Genomic DNA, 17758 nt, shown 5'->3' on the forward strand with positions numbered 1-17758 from the left:
TGACACTCCCTTTATTTGCTTGTGAACATTTGTTAAATTTTAATATTAAGAGAACTTTTCTAAAAGGCTTTCAGCTGTCCAGTATATGTTCTTCTGAGCATGAACCCTTGACTACAAAACAAAGCACCTACTTTTTTTTGGCTCAAACACACATTCAACTCACTGATATTAACCTAGGGTAAAATAAAATTAATAATATTTTGTGTTATATGTTTTTGCTTGTGTAGAGCAATTTTAAATGTTAGTTCACTTTGCTATTTTGCTGAGATCATTATAAAAACAGAAAATACTGTAAATATTCAACTTGGGAGATAATGTCTGTGGAGAGAAAGTTTGTTTCAGGTGCTGACTTTTCTTTAGGCCTGGGAAGCTTAGAAAACAGGCATGCTTAAACTTGCAGAGGAGGAGGAACTATGGAGAGAACAAAGGAGATGCCGATGATGGAGTGGAGAGCAAATAAAAAGAATGACATAGATTGATTAAGAGAGGGAGCTGAAGGTTTATTATTGGTGCTAATCTGTCTGGAGGAGGTGTAACTAGAGTGATGAGGAAAAAAGTGCCTGCTGGAACTATGAGATGCAGGACGCATTCGTCGCTGGGAATCTTCCCCCTTTCAAGTTTAAACATACTTGCTTTCAAAAATTTCCCAATTCTGAAAACAGACCATTAACCTGAATTGTTAGCTCTTGTTTTTCTCTCTAAAGAAGCTGTCTGAACTGATGAGTATGTCCAGCATTTTATTTCAGTGTTCCAGAATGGTTTTTCTTTTGCTTTTCGAGTAGTCCTTTTCAGGATATCAGCCGTGTCATTGTCCCAAAATTAGGCTCAGATCCCATGAAGCGACTCGAGCATCTAGTCTATATTTATCATTCTATTGCTGTGGGTGTGTTGCACTGTTGGACATTTTGCTCGGATGAGATGATAATCTAAGCCCCCAGTCATTTTTCTTAGCTGGATGTCAGATTTGCACTAAAAACGTTTATCTCTGATATCCAAGCTGACATTATCTCTTAACCAGTGTCACTTCAAATGACCATCCCAAATCCAGTCTCTCTTGGGTAATAACCCTTGAATGTTGGTGAGCAGTAACATGCAAGTTGATTTTGAATGAACTGAATTGTGAGCTTGAGAAATCATTCTCTGAGGTGCATAGTTATCTTGCAGGATATTGTTGATTTTATTTTATGAATTGCCTAATCAGAAGTGATGACGAAGCCAAATAGAGAAATCACTGATACAGCACTGAATGCTGTGAATTGGTTGGGTCTGCTTGGACTGTTTTTGTATTATATATTTTAGATAACATGGTAAAAATGTTCACATTCAATGATTCAAGCTATAACGTGATGTGTTCGTCAAATAAGAAAAAGAAAAATTGGATGGGTGGAAGGAAACGTACAGCTGTGGAGGCTGACTATGTTAGGTCTCATGATTTCGAGTATCTTTAAGGTACTTTATCATAAGACTTTAAGATGTAGAAGCAGAATTAGGCCATTTGTCTTATCAAGTCTGCTCCACCAATCAACAATATCATTGTCAAGTATTTAGCAATAATGACAACTGGGACTTGTTTGGTGCACTCACTATGCAAGAGTTTTAAATTGAGTGCAGAAATTGAATTCTTTGTAAGGACTGTGTACAGTTTTGGTCACCCAGTTATTGGAAAGATGTGGTTAAACTGGAAAGAGTGCAGAAAAGATTTATGAGGATGTTGCCAGGATTAGAGGGCCTGAGTTACAGGGAGAGGTTGGCCAGGCTAGATCTTTATTCCTTGGAGCGTTAGAGAATGAGGGGCGATCTTATGGAGCTTTATAAGATCATGAGGGACATAGATAAGGTGGATGGTAGCAGTCTTCTCCCCAGGGTAGGGGAGTCCAAAACTAGGGGGCATAGATTTAGGATGAGAGGGGAAAAGATTTAAAAGAGGCTTGAGGGGCAACTTTTTCACTCAGGGTGGTGAATGTATGGAATGAACTGCCAGATGAAGTGGTTGAGGCAGGTACAATAGTATCATTTAAGAAGCACATGGAGTGGAGCGGCTTAGAGGAATATGAGCCGAATGCAGGAAATTAGGACCAGCTGGGTGGGCACCTGGTTGGCATGGACTCATTGGGCTGAAGGGCCTGTATCCATGCTGTATTGCTCTATGACTCTAAATGGTTACTGCTCCATGCAAAAACCGGTGATGATATCATAGGTCAAGTTTATATGTAATTGTATATTACATATGCAACAAATTTTTGCTAAAACTCATGAAAACTTGCATGAGTTTGTAGAACTCAATGTTCTCCAAGAGACCTCTGCTTTTTACTTACACCATTCATCCTTTTACAGCACATCTGAGCCTCTATATGATTCCTATATGATAGATGATTTCTATCTGGCTGCACTGCCCAGGTCCAAAGCCATAATTTCCATGTTGGAAAAATAGCTAATGATACAACATTTGAAATCTAGCTGGGGACAATGATTTGAAGTTTCTACAAAGTGTAACAATAAATCTGCAGTGTTGCCGGATATCTGTCTTTTACGTTTATATGTAAAACCTGGCTCAGTAGAGAACGTTTCTTAGCACTGAGCTAAATTGGTTTTTGATTTCAAATTTCACTCTATAGACTTGACCATGTAAATCTCGCCTGACATTGCAGTGTTGTCTTGAGGGTGCTACACTGTAGGAAATCCCATCTTTTGAATTAGCTGTTGAACTAAGGCTCTACTTTCTCTGTCAAGTGAAGGTAAAAGATTCCACAGCAAATTTGAAGACCAGCAAGGACTTGGCCCTGATGTGCTGCACAATATTTATCCCTTGTGTCAATATTTCTAAAAAAAAACATGCTTTCTGATGAACATTGTTGTTGTTGTGAAAACTATCTGTTACAAATTGGATGCTGTGTTTCTTATTTACCAACAGTTCATCCTTCAAAAGTTATTTATTGGCTTTAAAGTGCATAGGGATGTTCTGAAAGAGATGCATGAGGTGCTATATAAATACAAGTTCTTTCTACTTCCTGTGTCTTTAGACCACTCTGCATTACAGGTATGGGGTAAATATAATCAGAGGTTTAAAAAAAAATGAGTTGGGTCACAGAGGCAGGAACAAGGTTCAACAGTATTTGGCCTTTGCTGTCCAAGTTGTACAGTTAAGACTGGAGGAAGCTAGCTTATCCTGACTGCTTTTAAGTAGAGCCTGTGTGTGAGACTGCATCAAAAGTGATCTTGCTATTCTTTACTTAACAAGGGAGAATGTTAGCTCTTGCTTGCTTGTAGCAATATACCAAATGTTGTCTGAGATAGTATGCCTTGAATGAAGAATGAATTGTTCTTTTAGTACTGAACAGCATGTAAGAGTTCCATGATGTGTTGCATCACTTTTGGAAGGAAAATTTGGCTGTTAATCACTTGGATTTACCTTTCTTGATTCAGTGCTGCATAATGTGCTATAAAGTCACTGCTTCTGAAGTGTCATCTGCCATTGGGATATTCAAGACTTGGTGTGTTCATGCAAACAGATCTTCTGTTATGGATTTCTTTATGAATTTGTTGACACATAATTATGAGGATATAAATTAGTGACTGCAAATTTCCTAGGTGCAACTTGCCCTTTTGGGTATCCCTCTATTGCTCTCCTCCTCTTCCAAAAGCACGTATGAGGGTTTTAATGTGCATGGTGTCAGACTTGTTCCCATTGTCAGTAGAATGGCTTGCCAAAACAGTTGCAGCAATGTCTTCTGGCTGTACTGAGATGCTTGGTGATTGGAGAAGCCTCTATTTATCATACATCTGTCTCGAGAGGCATGTAACTCACTAAGTCACCTGTACACATATTGAAAATCTACATAGTATATGGAAATGACAGAAAGGCAAAGAGCATTAGGTGCATCAAAGTCCAACACTCATGATGTTTGGAACACTGAGACTAGGTACTTACTATCAGCCTCTCTTCACTATATTTCAGTTATGTAATCCCCTGGGAGATGTAAACAAAATGTTGTGTTGTGGAAGGATTATTCTTTTGCTTATGGTTTTGAGAGCTTGCAGGAACATTCAACTTTAAAAGAATATCTCGTACGCCTTTTTTTACTGCCTTAATAAATAGTTATAGCTATGAAAATGTAAAGCATAATGCACATTTAGTCAAATTGGTACAGTAGAAGACATTATCCTTGACTCAGCCTCAACATAAAACTAATGTAACTCATCTAAGGAAGGAAAATCAAGCAAGATGGTTCTTTTGATCAGCTTTTAAAGCATTTAATTTACTTGATTTACTTATTTAAACTCATTAAGCCATGTCGGGGATCATTCCATGGGTGAAGATTCACCACCTGCCCACCCTCTGTCACTTCCCTTGCTTTTGATTGAAATCAGGGCATTACAGACTGTAATGCCAACACCTGTTTTAAGCTACAGTATAAATATTTATCCACTGTTTTAAGAAGATTATGAATGCATAAAGATGTAGCGAATTTAAGACATTTCTGCACTCTGAACATAGTTTTACAAATAGCAGTTGAGGCTTGATTAGTCGTCTGTTTTAAATCTGAGGCTGATATTTCTGTTATTCATAGGTTTTAAGACAGACCAAGGTGCATAACATCATTAGGCATGATTTAATTGAATGATCGTAGAGGCTGAAAGGGCTAAATGACCTTCTCCTTTTCCTATGCTCTTGTGACCATTTCATAAATGAGTTTGATAAATGAAGATGGCAGGTTGTGCAGCTGAGACCAATCTTGCCCAATGATGACAATAAAAGAAGGGGCATTGTATAATCATCAGAAGGAAGAACACTCAAGATATCAGTCCTCCCTAATCTAATACTACTTGGACTAGATGTGGTCTCTGCATTGCCCTGTGTGGGATCAAATAACTTGCCATTGAGTTAGCATATGCCACAGTGTATTTACCCATTGAACTTTTGGGAAGCAAATGCAATAGATTGTCAGCAACAAACAAGAAGCTGGAAGAATTAAGCAGGTCAGGCAGCATCTGTGGAGGGAAATGGACAGTTGATGTGTCAGGTCATGGCCCTTTATCTGGACTGAAAGGTAGAGGGGAAATAATCAGTATAAGGAGGTAGAAAGAAGGGGTGGAGCAAGATATGGCAAGTGATAGGTGGATCCAGGTGATGAGAGGTGAGGAGGGAAGAGTGGAAATAGCAACTGGGAGGTGATAGGTGGAGGCAACAAAGGGCTGCAGATGATGGAATCTGATAGGAAAGGAAGGTGGAGCATGGATGCAAATAAGGGAGGTGGGGTGGGCAGATGGCAACAGTAGGGGGAGGGAAGCGGAATGTGATGGGCAGATGGAGTGGGTTGAGCAGGGGAAAGAACCGAGAAAAGGGACAGAGGTGGAGCACATTACCTGAAATAGGAGAATTCAATGTTCACGCCATTGGGTTGTATACTACCAGGTGGAATATGAGGTTCTGTTCCTCTAGTTTGTGTCTAGCCTCACCCTGGCAGTGGAGGAGGCTGAGGACAGATGGGTCAGTGTGGGAATGGGGAGGAGGATTAAAGTAGCTTTCAACTGGGCGCTCCAGAAGGCCATGGGCAAAGTGGTCGCCTTGTCTGCCCTTTTTTAAAATACATTTTTGGTCTCAGTTGGTAGATTTGCCTATCCTTCATATTTATTCTATGATTTCAATCAAATCAGTTCATATTTAAGTTATGGGGAGAAGGAAAGTATACCAGATTCACAGGGAGCTTGACTTGTCTCCATGCCAAGTGACTGCAAGAGGCATTGATCACCCGAGAATAGATTATATCAACATTCTTACGGCAGAACACCAGGCTAGACAGATGAAGAGCAGGATAAAATATGCAAAAAAGGTGGTAACTAAAACCCGTAAAGGAAGATTAATAAGAGTATTTCCCATCTCTTTTCCTCATGTGGCAGGTGGAAGAGAAAGTATTTTGATGGTGAAAATCTTGGAGTTACATGAAGAATGTTCGATGTTCGTAGCATTGTGTCAGCCATTGATTGAAATCTCTATGGAGCAAGCTGTTGAAAATGATGACTGTGGCAGCAAAACCCTTCTCAATGTTTTATTCACAAGAGAAACAGCATTCCACCTCAGAATTGGTGCAGGAGATACTGTTCATATATATCCACCTTGGTGAGTTCCATATGATCTTCCATTAATACAGGTTTGTTAAATTGTCTCTTGAATATAATTTTAAAAGCTGAAGTAAGCTGTGCTTGGATCAAATAAGCATTTCACTGGTGCCCCATTTAGCAATTCCGAGTGCTGATTCATTATTGTGCTCTTGGTCCTGGAATTTGAACGCTGTCACAGGTAAGTACCTTCACTGTGCTTTACAAAGACATCTGTTCGGACCGTGTGCTGCTGTGCCATGAACCTGGCCTAAACCCCTGTTATCTCATTGTTGTTCAATGGCGAACCACTCAAGCAATGTGGGGAGGCTGTCTGTGAGGACTGCTGTTGAATAGGCTGGGGTAAGTCATGTAGCAGAGCTCAGGGCTGCACCCTGGTCAGCATCATGAGTGTAAGCCATTGCTAGGATTTTGCATGGACACAAAAACAAGAAAATGAGAACAGAAGTAAACCACCAGGCCTCTCAAACCTGCCCACCATTCACTAGGACAACCCTCTTATCCCAGGAATTAGCCTGATGAATCTCCTTTGGACTGCCTCCAACGCTACTATATCCTTTTTATAGGTATGGGGACCAAAACTGTGCACAATATTCCAGGTATGGCCTCACCAAAACACTGTACAATTGTATCAAAACCTCCCTATGCTTAACTCCAACCTCTTCACAATAAAGGCCAACATACAGTTTGCCTTCTTAAATACTTGTTGGACCTGCCTGCTAACCTTTGGGATTTATGCATTAGGACACCTAGATCCCTCAGTATTTCACTCATTTGCAGCCTCTCTCCACTTAGATAATAATCCACCTTTAGATTGTTCTTACCAAAGTGCATAATCTCATACTTCCCCACATTAAACTTCATTTGCCAGGTTTTCATCCAATCACCCACTCTCTATATCCCGTAGCAGAATTACAGTGTCCTTATGACAATATATCCTTCCATCTATTTTTGTCTCATTGGTAAACTTGGAAACCTTATATTTTGTTCCCTCCTTTGGATCATTAATGTAAATAGTAAACAATTGAGGGCCAAGAATCGATCCTGTGGCCCTCAGCTAGTTAAATCCCTCCAGCCTGAAAAGCACCCATTAATTCCAACTCTCTGTTTTCGATGTGACGCCAGTTTTCAATCCATGCTAATACACTTCCTCCAGTACTTTGAGCTGCTTAATTTATGCACCAGTCTCTTGTGTGATATCTTACCAAATGCGTTTTGGAAATCTAAATATAGTTCATCTACAGTTCCCCTTTATCAACCCTCTCTGTCACATCCTTAAAGAACTCAAGCATACTTGTCAACCATGATTTACCTTTCTTAAAAGCACTTTGATGAGGTTTGATTATATTCAACTTTCCTAGGTGATTGGTTATTTCCACTTTGATTATCGACTCAACAGCATCTTTACAACAATAGACATTAAACATATTACTTTTGGCCTTCTTTCTTCCTCCTTTTTTTTGAACGATGGAGTCGCATTGGCTCTTTTCCAATCTTCTGGTACCCTCCCAGAATTTAGTAAGTTTTAAAAAATTTCAACCAATAGGTCCACTCTCTGCGGCCACCTCCTCCTTTAAAACCCTAGTGCGTGGTACGTGACATACAGCAGGAGCTGATGACAGAGATCATAAGATCCAGGTGGTCTGTCAGCTCATGTTTGTCCCCAGTAATGGTCTGCATTCACCATACTGACCCGGGTGCAGCCTTCTGTCCTGAATCTTAGTGCTGAGCAGCCACACTGCTCACCCTGCCCACCCAAATCTAACTCTCACAGGCAGCCTCTGCACATTGTGTGGGGTCAACCAATGAGGCAGAGTCTTACAGCATAGAAACAGGCCCCTTGACCCAACTGGTCCATGCCAACCAAGATGCCCCATCCAAGCTCGTCCCATTTGCCAGCATTTGGCCCATAACCTTCTAAACCTTTCCAATCCATGTACCTCTCCGAGTTGTTATTGTACCTGCTTCAACCTCTGGCAGCACATTCCACAAGGATGCCACCCTTTGAGTAAATAAAAAGTTGCCCCTCAGTTCCTCTTAAAACATTCTCCTTTCACCTTAAACCTATGCCATATAGAGCTATGTAACAATGAGATCACTTTAACTGTTCCATTGCTGCAGAAGTGCAGGGATTTACAACAGATTCCCAGAACACCACTGCTGTCAGTAATTCATCTCTATATAATCCTGTAATGACCCCTTTTAGCACTGATTCCACTTGCACTCTCATTCTTGAGAATGCATCCTGAGCACTAAAGGAGGTACCAGTATATTTTAAGAAAAGCCTTGTGTCCAAATTGTGAAAGTCACAATAGGGAAAAAAGACAGTGCAGTTAAGTGATAAGATATGAATAATCATATCCAGATAAGGGTTTCATTGAGATTTTATTGAAATATATATCTCCTGAAGTTACACTGCTGTAGAGTTTTCCTGTATTCTCAGAAGAGTTTCTATGTACTTTTTTATCTGTGAATATTGCAGTTGGCTAAAAGAAAGCATAGTATTTTTGGCAATGAGTTGTAGCTGTTCTTACAAGTGCAATGATTTAGGGATATAAGAACATATTTTAGCAGCTCTGAAAATGAAAATTGTCCAGCTGTTCAATCTTGACTAAGCAGTCTTGGGATGCGGATGCCCTTGCTGCAATTAGTAGACTAACTTGGCCAAGCATTGTGATGCTAATGCATCACCCCAACTCATTGAGGTTCCTATCACGTAGAATAGGCCAAAGATTCCTGTTTTGCAGTATAGTTGGTTGGAGGGTATTAACAAAAAATGAACCAGCAGCTATTAAGCCTGGAGCCTTCCATTAAAGAGAAAGTTTTAGCTGTATTAGAAAAGCTGAAAAATTGTTCAGAAAGCCACAAGGAAGGAATGTGACCAAAACTACACCATACACCCAACACTGGGAGGGAGGAAGCTGAAGCATTGGCGAGGTGGGACCGGGGGTAGGGGATTTGCTACAAGTCTGGCATTGAAGGGGAGGAGCATATGGATATAATTACAGGCAAGAAATATGAGGATGTAAAACTCACAAAGAAAAATTATTTAACATAACATTGTTTCACAAAACTCATTTTTATATTGAGATTTTTGTTCATGTTTTGGAGTTGATTGAATTCCTAGACATTCTCCTTTTTCAGGTAATGAATCAATGATCTCTATTTTGCAATATTTATGATTTGTTAATTTGTCACTTTAAAGCTTAATATGAAATCCAAGTGATAGCCTAGATGTATTAGGATGGAGGAAAATTGTAAAGGTTTTATCAGGTATAGTTTAAGTTTTACAGAACAAAATAATTATCTCTTGTATATTGTTAGTTGGAAGTTAGAAAAAATACCTACACCTGTAGAAGGAAAATAAAGAGGGAGACAGATGGACATTTTTTCTTCTGCATTTTAAATATGAGTATAAACATAAAAAGTGTCTGAAGCTAGGGATAAATGGCTAATGACTTGAAGGTGATGGGCCCTGGTGCCTCACTGTTTCCAAGAGATTATTTGAGAATGATTGGCTAGTGAATGGTAACAAACTCATCTCCAACAAACTCTCCACGGGAGAAGAGATGATCTTTTGAAGTAATGGAAAGCTATTTGATCTACAGCACCTACACTCCAAAAACAAGGTTACCTAAGCCTGCAGTATTCAGAATTCGAGTTGTGAACCATCATCAACACATTCACAGAAGCATATGAGAGGTTTTTACAATCAACATCTGCAAGACAAAGATCCTCTACCAATCTATCCCAGGTTCGCCACCTTGCCTTGTGACAATAATGGTTCACAACGAGAGCCTAGAAAGTGTGGGTCACTTTGCATATCTCAGGAGCCAACTCTTGGCCAAGGCAGCGATCAGAAATGAAATTAGCCACAGCCATCAACGTACCAGCACAGCCGTTGAGGAAAAAGGAACTTGAAGATGAAAACCATAGATCTGGCCCAAAACTCATGGTCTATCGGGCAGTAGAGCTCCCATCTCTTCTATGTTGTCCTGAGATCCGGACTACCTACAGCAGGCATCTCAATGCACTAGAAAAATACCACCTATTGCTCTTTCTGTAAAAACCCACCAAGTTCACTGTAATAAGTAAATCAATCCCTGTGTCCCCTTCCAGATCTACATGGTGAATTGGTAGATTGGATTCAGAATTGGCTTACCCAGAGAAGAGTGTAATGGTGGAAAGGTGTTATTCTGGCTGGAGATCTGTGACCAGTGATGTTCTACAGGGATCAGTGCTGGGTCCTCTGTTATTTGTGATATATATTTAAGTGATTTGGACAAAATGTAGCTGGGTTGGTTAGTAAGTTTGCAGATGACACAAAAATTAGTGGAGTTGCAGACAGTGAAGAAAGTCATCAGAGGATACAGCAGGATATAGATCAGTTATAGTTATGGGTAGAGAAATGGCAGATGGAGTTTAATCTGACCAAGTGTGAGGTATTGCACTTTGGGAATTCAAATATAGGGGAAAGTATACAGTTAGTGACAGGACCCTTAACAGCATTGATGTATAGCGAGAACTTGGAGTCCAAGTCCATATCTCCCTGAAAGTGGCAATGAAGTAGACGGAGTGGTAAAGAAGATGTATGGCACGGTTGTCTTCGCTCCCTGGAGCATAGAGTATTAGAGTTAGGAAGACATGGTGCAGTTATAAAAAACTTTGGTTAGGCTGCACTTGGAGTATTGTGTGCAGTTCTGTTCACCCAATTACAGGAAAGATGTAGAGGTCTCAGAGTGCTCAGAGGAGGTTTACCAGGATGCTCCCTGGATTAGAGAGTATTAGCTGTAAGGAGAGATTGGACAAACTTGGATTGGTTTCTCTGGAGCATCAGATGCTGAGGGGAGACCTGCAGGAAGTTTATAAAATTATAAGAAGCATAGATAGGGTAGACAGCCAGGATCTTTTTCCCTGGAGTAGAAATGACAAATACTAGAGGGCATAGCTTTAAGGTGAGAGAGAGAAAGTTTAAAGGATATGTGCAGGGCAAGTTTTTTTACACAGAGTTGTAGTGCCTGGAGTGCTCTGCCAGGGGTGGTAGTGGAAGCAGATATGATGGTGGCGTTCAAAAGGCTTTTAGATAGGCACGTGAATATGCAGGGAATGGAGGGATATGGATCATGTGCAGGCAGAAAGGAGTAGTTTAATTTGGCATCATGTTTGGCACAGACATGATCGGCCAAAAGGCCTGTTGCTGTTCTCTACTGTTCTATATTCTTAACATCCCTGGCTTTGAAGCCCTAATTACACTCGGTCAGCTATGTTGGGCAGGCCATGTCCTTCTCATGGCTGATACTATTATCTTTAGCCATAATGTATATCAGCAGGCAGGTTGTTGAAGAAGATCAGCCAACTGTAATACACAGTTGTTTTAGCAACCAGGTGGAAGCCATGACTTGAAGGAGGTAGCTTGTGAAAGGAAGATTGACCACTGGTAGGAGGTAGCAAGTTTTGGTGATCAGAGGTTGAGCTCACAAGGAGGAGACAGTCAATGTCAGTGGCCACATCCTGTTAAAAAGTGGGTAGGGAGGAACACTCCTTTTCATACAGGCTCATCATTACATTGTTCATTGCAGCTTGCAGTATCCCTTTGGGGTTGTATATGGACTTGTTTTCTTGAATGTAGCTGGCTAGATGCATGCTGTGTTCATGTAATCCAATATTGCAGAGGGGACACAAAATAGGCATTAAGCCCCTTGTTTAGATTTTCAAAGCCAAAATGCCTGCTTCTATACTAGTGTATTTTTTGGTGAGTCCAATATGTGGGCATACTTTAGAACTCCCTGGATTTGCAAAAATTACTGTGGCATTGGAATATCCAGATGAACTCCAGGATGTTTTTGTTATTCAGTACTTCAACTTTTCTTAGAAGTAGTAAGGTGCCCATAGCTGGACCTGAGCACTCAGGAAGCAGCAGGGAAGCAGACCTGTGTGTTGCTCCCTAGTATTTGGTACTGATGAGAAGCCGTTAGTTGATTTTTGTTTTCAGTTTTCATGCATTTTCCTTGCTTTGTTATGAACTGTAATTATACCTAAGATATGGAAAATAGAGGATGGTCATCTTCTAATTGGAATCCTGATGTGTGAAAGTGAATACAGCTACCAGGAATTCTGGATTTTTCTGAGTCATTAAATATGTAAATATATGGAAATTGTTGTATTTGGAACCTGCGGCAATTAGGGTCTCAAGATCAGCTACCTGCAAAAGTTTCCTGGTATGAATATATCTAGTGGTGCATTTACATTTAAGAGTGAATGACTATTCCTGACTATCATGCTGGAGACTTTCAGGTGCCCCTAGCATTTTAGATATAGATACTGCATCGTCAAATTTCTAAACCATTTAACATCATCCAATGGTCAGACTGTGTACTAACAGTGTGGAGAGTTTATTGTTTTAAATATAGCATAGGAATTCATAAATGTATGATAACAGAATGTACTAGGAAAAATAAGGATTTTGTGGGCATGGTGAAAAGTAGGCAAACTTCAGTAAAAAAAAATCACAAAATCTTAGATTGTGTCTGTTACGTTATTATATTTGCATGGGACTTGCATTACAATAAAGCTAACATTTTTAAAAGTAGTGTAAGAAATAATGGAAAGAGTAAAGGAGATAGAAAAAGCAAAGCTTTTTTTTTCCAAACATTTGGCATTAACTTTCTGGTAACATGTTTTTCTGATGCTTCAGTAACTTCCTTTTAGTTTGGTTATTTACTTTCCATTCATATTCTATATTTTTGCACGTTCATACATGGTCATGTTTTATTTCAGTTCAAATTATTGGATTGTTCAGTTTTTAATTACAATACACACAAATTCATAATTGTCTGTAGTCAGTATTACAGGATGAGTGATTCTTCAAAAGTGAGCAGATTTTGTCTTTTGGTACACAGTATGCATAAAATTCCCTAGCAATGTGAATAATAAAGATCAATTAAACCTAGCTTTACTCTTCTTTGAGATCTTCATATGGTCTGCCTCATGAAGTACTTAAATATATTTTAATCTGAGCCAAAAAGCAATCTCCTCATTAAGCTTGTCCAGACATAAGCTTCAGAAATTCCTATCATTCCATTGTGACAAGTTAGATAAGAGCGCACCAATGATTCAGACAGTAGGTTGTACACATTGAACTAGTGTTATCTTCTGTATGGTATGTCATGCTCCCTGGTTATGGAGTCACTTTTCTTTAGATGACCAGAAGTGAGAAAAATGTTTATCTATCATATACCAGTAGTAGTATCCAAGTAGTTCTTATTTAGAATATATATTTTTAGGTCAATATCTTTTGATAATGCACCATGTTTATTATAGTCAGATCATTTGACGAAGAGACTTAAGGTTCTCAGTATGATTCCAGAGCCTGGGATTCCTAAAATCAGTGAGAATCTTACATTTTTTTTCAAGGAGGCTTTGAAAACATCCTTGAAGCATTCCTTCTGGTAATCTCTTGTGTGACAAGAACTCAGAGTAGATTGCCTATTTAGGGAGTTTTGTGTCAGGTAGGCATTCATTGGAGTTGGATGACTAAATAGCTGGCATTGTTTTCCTGGCAAGGATTCTGAGGTTGATTCACCTGCCCTACAGTGGATTTGCAATAATTTGTGAAGATGGTGCTGATGGTACTTCTCCATTGCTTTGAGGTGCCTGCTGTAGGGAGTCTCTGAATAATGGAAGGCAGAAATCACTTCTGTCCTGTTTGAGTATTGATCTTGGAAAATTCTTTACTTCAGATGGCCAAAGGCTGTGCTGGTGCACTGGAGGCTCTGATGAATTTCATGTCTGCCTTCTTTGAGAGGTGGTATTTGAGAAGCGAAAAGTGTTCCACATTTTCTTGGGTCTCATCTTGGACTTTTATTATCAACAGGACAGTATTGTGCAGCAGAAGTAGACTAATAGAGGACCTTTGCTTTCCATATTTTTGCTGTAAGGTCCATTTTCTTGAATGCTTCAGTGAATGAGTCAATGACACAGACCTCAGCCTCTGAATGTGCACACATGCAAGCTTTGTTTGAATACTACAGTTCGATGACTGAGGTTAGAGTAACCTTGGTTGACAGTGGATGTTATTGTGACTGAACAGTTTCCCATTTGTCCTATGGATTTGCTCCATTCCTGTTTGAAGCTTGTTGATATGAGGGACAATATTGTGACAAAAAAGACTGGAAGAAGGTTTGAGCATTGACATTCTTGCTTGACCTCAGTCGAAGCTGGAGTTGGGTCTGTGATGGATCTGTTGGTTAGCATTATGGCTTATATGTCATCATTGCAATTGGTGTGAAATTGAGGTGAATTTCTTAGGGTAACCAAACTTAAGAATTTTCCACTGTCCCTCATGGTTGATAGAAACAAAGGCTTTTGTAAGGTCAGAAAGGTCAAGTTTAATGATTGATGCTGTTTCCTGTGCTTTTTTTGTTGGGATTGTCTCACAGTGAAGTTTATGTCCACTGCCCCTCGGGATAGATGGAATATTCTTTCCTGAAACATGGGAACCATCTCTTCAACCACAAGAATGAGCCAGTTGAAAGAGATCCATGCAATGACATTTCCTGTGGCATACAGCAAGGATTACCTTCTTTAGCTAGCACAATCGAAATAGAACCCAAATGAATGAACACCTTGTCACAAATTCTGGGATAAAAGAACAGGTAGGGATGCTGCATTGTCAGAGCTAGTCGAGACGCTGTCTTGCAGTGCCAGAGACTCAGTTCAGTCTTGATCTAAGGTGCTGTCTGTGTGGAGTTTGCATGTTCTTTCTGATTGGCTACTGTAAATTGCCCCTAATGTTGGTGAGTGGTAGAATCGGGGAGAAGTTGATGAGAATCAGGAGAATAAACAAATGGAATTAATGTAGGATTAGTGTAATTGGCTGGTTGATGTGGACTCGGTGGGCAAAAGGGCCTATTTCCATGCTGTATCTCTCTTTGACTTTGAGGTTTGTCAAAATGCCATAATTTGAGATCTGCGTATTGTAGGAAGGAGTTAGGAATCTGATATGTGGCTGGTTAGCTGATTGATTTTTACAACTATGTCCAAGTTCATGACCAAAACCATTTATTGTCCTACCAGTACTGGCTCGTGTTGTTTTAAAATAAAGTCTCATATTTCAAATATTATTAATATTTTAAATTCATAGCTTTCTGGAAAAAAAGATGATTTTATTTTCTTTTAATTTTTTGCTTTATGCTCTTTGCATCTTGTGGTTTCATAATTTTTACTCCAGGGTTATTGTGCTGCATTTGTATTGCACAAAAGGATCAGGCTGAGGTTCACCATTTCTAGGATGTTTCTGTCTCATACAGAATTTGTCAGCAGCAACTGAAAAATCATTAACAAGTTTAAGGCTCCTTTTTATTCTAATATATATTATTGTAAATCCGGACACTATCATTCCATAGAAGCAAGATGATAAGAACTTCCAACAGGTATTTGTCTCTGAAATATGACTTGTTCCCTTTTAATTCTGAAATTTGTAAGACTTGTCCGTAAGACAGTATCTCACTAACATATTTCTGAAGCTTGGAATATTTGGTTCATTTCCCAAAATACCTCAAAATTATTATGTGCTTCTACTGAGTTAAAGTGACGATGAAATTTGAATGCCTCATAGTGAAAGTATACTTGCCCACTAAGTGCTGTTAGCTCTTTCATGTCAGGCTGGTCAAGGCTTATTTTCTGAAAGTAATAGCTTGAAGCTTCATTGCTGTATATTTCATATTGGTGGCTAATTGCAAAATTCCATTCAACTCTCAGCCTTCTCCCACTTTTGTCTAACCCTATTTACATATCCTATTTTCTTTCCCTCTCTTGAAACATCCCCTTATAAGCATCACTGTAATTCATATCAATTAGTTTGTGGTAGTACTACTGTCTGGGTAGAGTTTCTCCATGTGTTCTTTAATGGATTTAGTGGTGATCATCTCACTTTATGGGCTCCATTCTTAGATTCCCTTTCATGTTATCTCTATATCTATCTTATTAGCCCCCACCCCCAATAATTAAAAAAAAACCTTTATTAGCATATTCCCAGAGAAATGAGCCCAGCATTGACAAGCTTAGTTAAAATTTATAACTTTGCCATTCTTGCATCATCTTGTAAGTCACTTCTGATTTTTTTTTCTCAATTGTTCTGTCTGTCTGGTTCGGCAGCAAAAGTCTTCAAACATAGTTAAAGGAAGTATTTTTTAACAGAAACTAGTTCAATTAAATATCCTTCCCCTTCACATGAAATATCAGGGAGGCTGATAGTGGTTTCATCATTATGTAGTAAACTATTTTTGCATGTAGGTTTCCCTTGCATCCTTTGATATTAGATTAAAATCTACATTTTTCTCAGCTTCTGACAAAGATCAATACATTTTTAATTTGATATTTAAAATTTACAGTCTGCTGGGGGAATCTTGTAATAATGTTTTTGTTAAATTTTTGACGTCATGAATTGAGTATGGTTAAAGAAACACTTTTACCAGACTTCCTCATGGTTCTCCTTATTAAGACCTTTTACAAAGTTGTAGCAACAGATTTCCAATTTTGACCTTTGATCTCTGCTGAGTTAGCTGACTTCAACTGCTTGTGCCCTCTCATGTTTGGGAAAGGAGAAATTGCTGAGGATTCTGATTGCTTTCTGTTGTGGCTGCTGGGAATGTATTGTGTGATTGAATGAAGATAGGGTTATGGTCTTGCTTCAAACCCTTCCTGGATTGACATGCATTTTGAGCTTATTTTTCCGATTAATTTCCACTTAATTGTGCAAGTCACCTGGTACCAGAAGAACTGTACCACAGCAAAGAGTTACGTTCAGTAGAAGTGAAGAAAATTGGAGGGATAAAAAAAAACTCAATTAGAACAGTAAAATAAAACTTCCATCATTAATCAGTGATTTTAAAATATTATTCCAATAGCACAAATAGTTTGAGGATGGTAAATTACATTACATTGCAAACACAGATATTAGTTAAAATTGTTGGCTTGATGGTGATGAATCACTGTTGGATCTTGTCTGACAGTAAGCCGGGGTACTTTGACTGAAGAGTGCAAGTGCTGTAGACTGGAATTTCCAGATGCGAGTGACTGCCAATTTTGGAATGTACTGCTGACGTCAGTTGTTACTCCAGGGAATGCTTGCATTCCAATTCCTGGCAATGGTCAGGTGGCTTACAGGAAAAAGTCGAGGGGGGGGGGGAGGCGGGGGATCCTATTTACAGTTTTAATTTAGCCAAGCTGTAACAGTTATCAGTTTTAGCAGTAAATACATGTTGCTAATTTGTTTGATTATTTTCAATTTTAACAACATTTTATCATGTTGTTAAGACCACATTTGTCAACAGTACTGTTTTGTTGTATATATGGGTTAAAAGTTAGAATCGCTCACTGTTCTTTGGAGCATGCTGTATTGTATAGCAGCCAACAGAATTCATCATCTCGTCAATGAGACTGTTTTGTGGAGCTTATGCTTCCAGTAAAAGCGAGTTGAGTGGGTGGAATCTTTTTTAAAAACATCCCAAAGAGGATTTTATTTCCTTTTACTGACCTCAATCTTTGGTTTAACTGAGCATTTTTAACATTTTTTACCTAAGAATTATTAAGTCATCTAGGAAGCAAATAAATATAAGTAACATCAGATGTAACTATTAAA

The 17758-nt window shown here is 39.0% G+C and overlaps 1 protein-coding gene across 1 annotated transcript in view; it reads left to right on the forward strand.

Moving 5' to 3' along the window:
- Window positions 1–17758, forward strand: part of spidr (scaffold protein involved in DNA repair) — a 193400-nt gene that overhangs the window by 49847 nt on the left and 125795 nt on the right. The window contains exon 2 of the mRNA XM_052022596.1: window positions 5899–6118. Coding sequence (XP_051878556.1) covers window positions 5899–6118 — 220 coding nt within the window. The remainder of the gene's footprint in view (window positions 1–5898; window positions 6119–17758) is intronic.

The sequence above is a fragment of the Pristis pectinata genome, chromosome 9, assembly GCF_009764475.1.
Source record: "Pristis pectinata isolate sPriPec2 chromosome 9, sPriPec2.1.pri, whole genome shotgun sequence".
NCBI lineage: Eukaryota > Metazoa > Chordata > Chondrichthyes > Rhinopristiformes > Pristidae > Pristis > Pristis pectinata.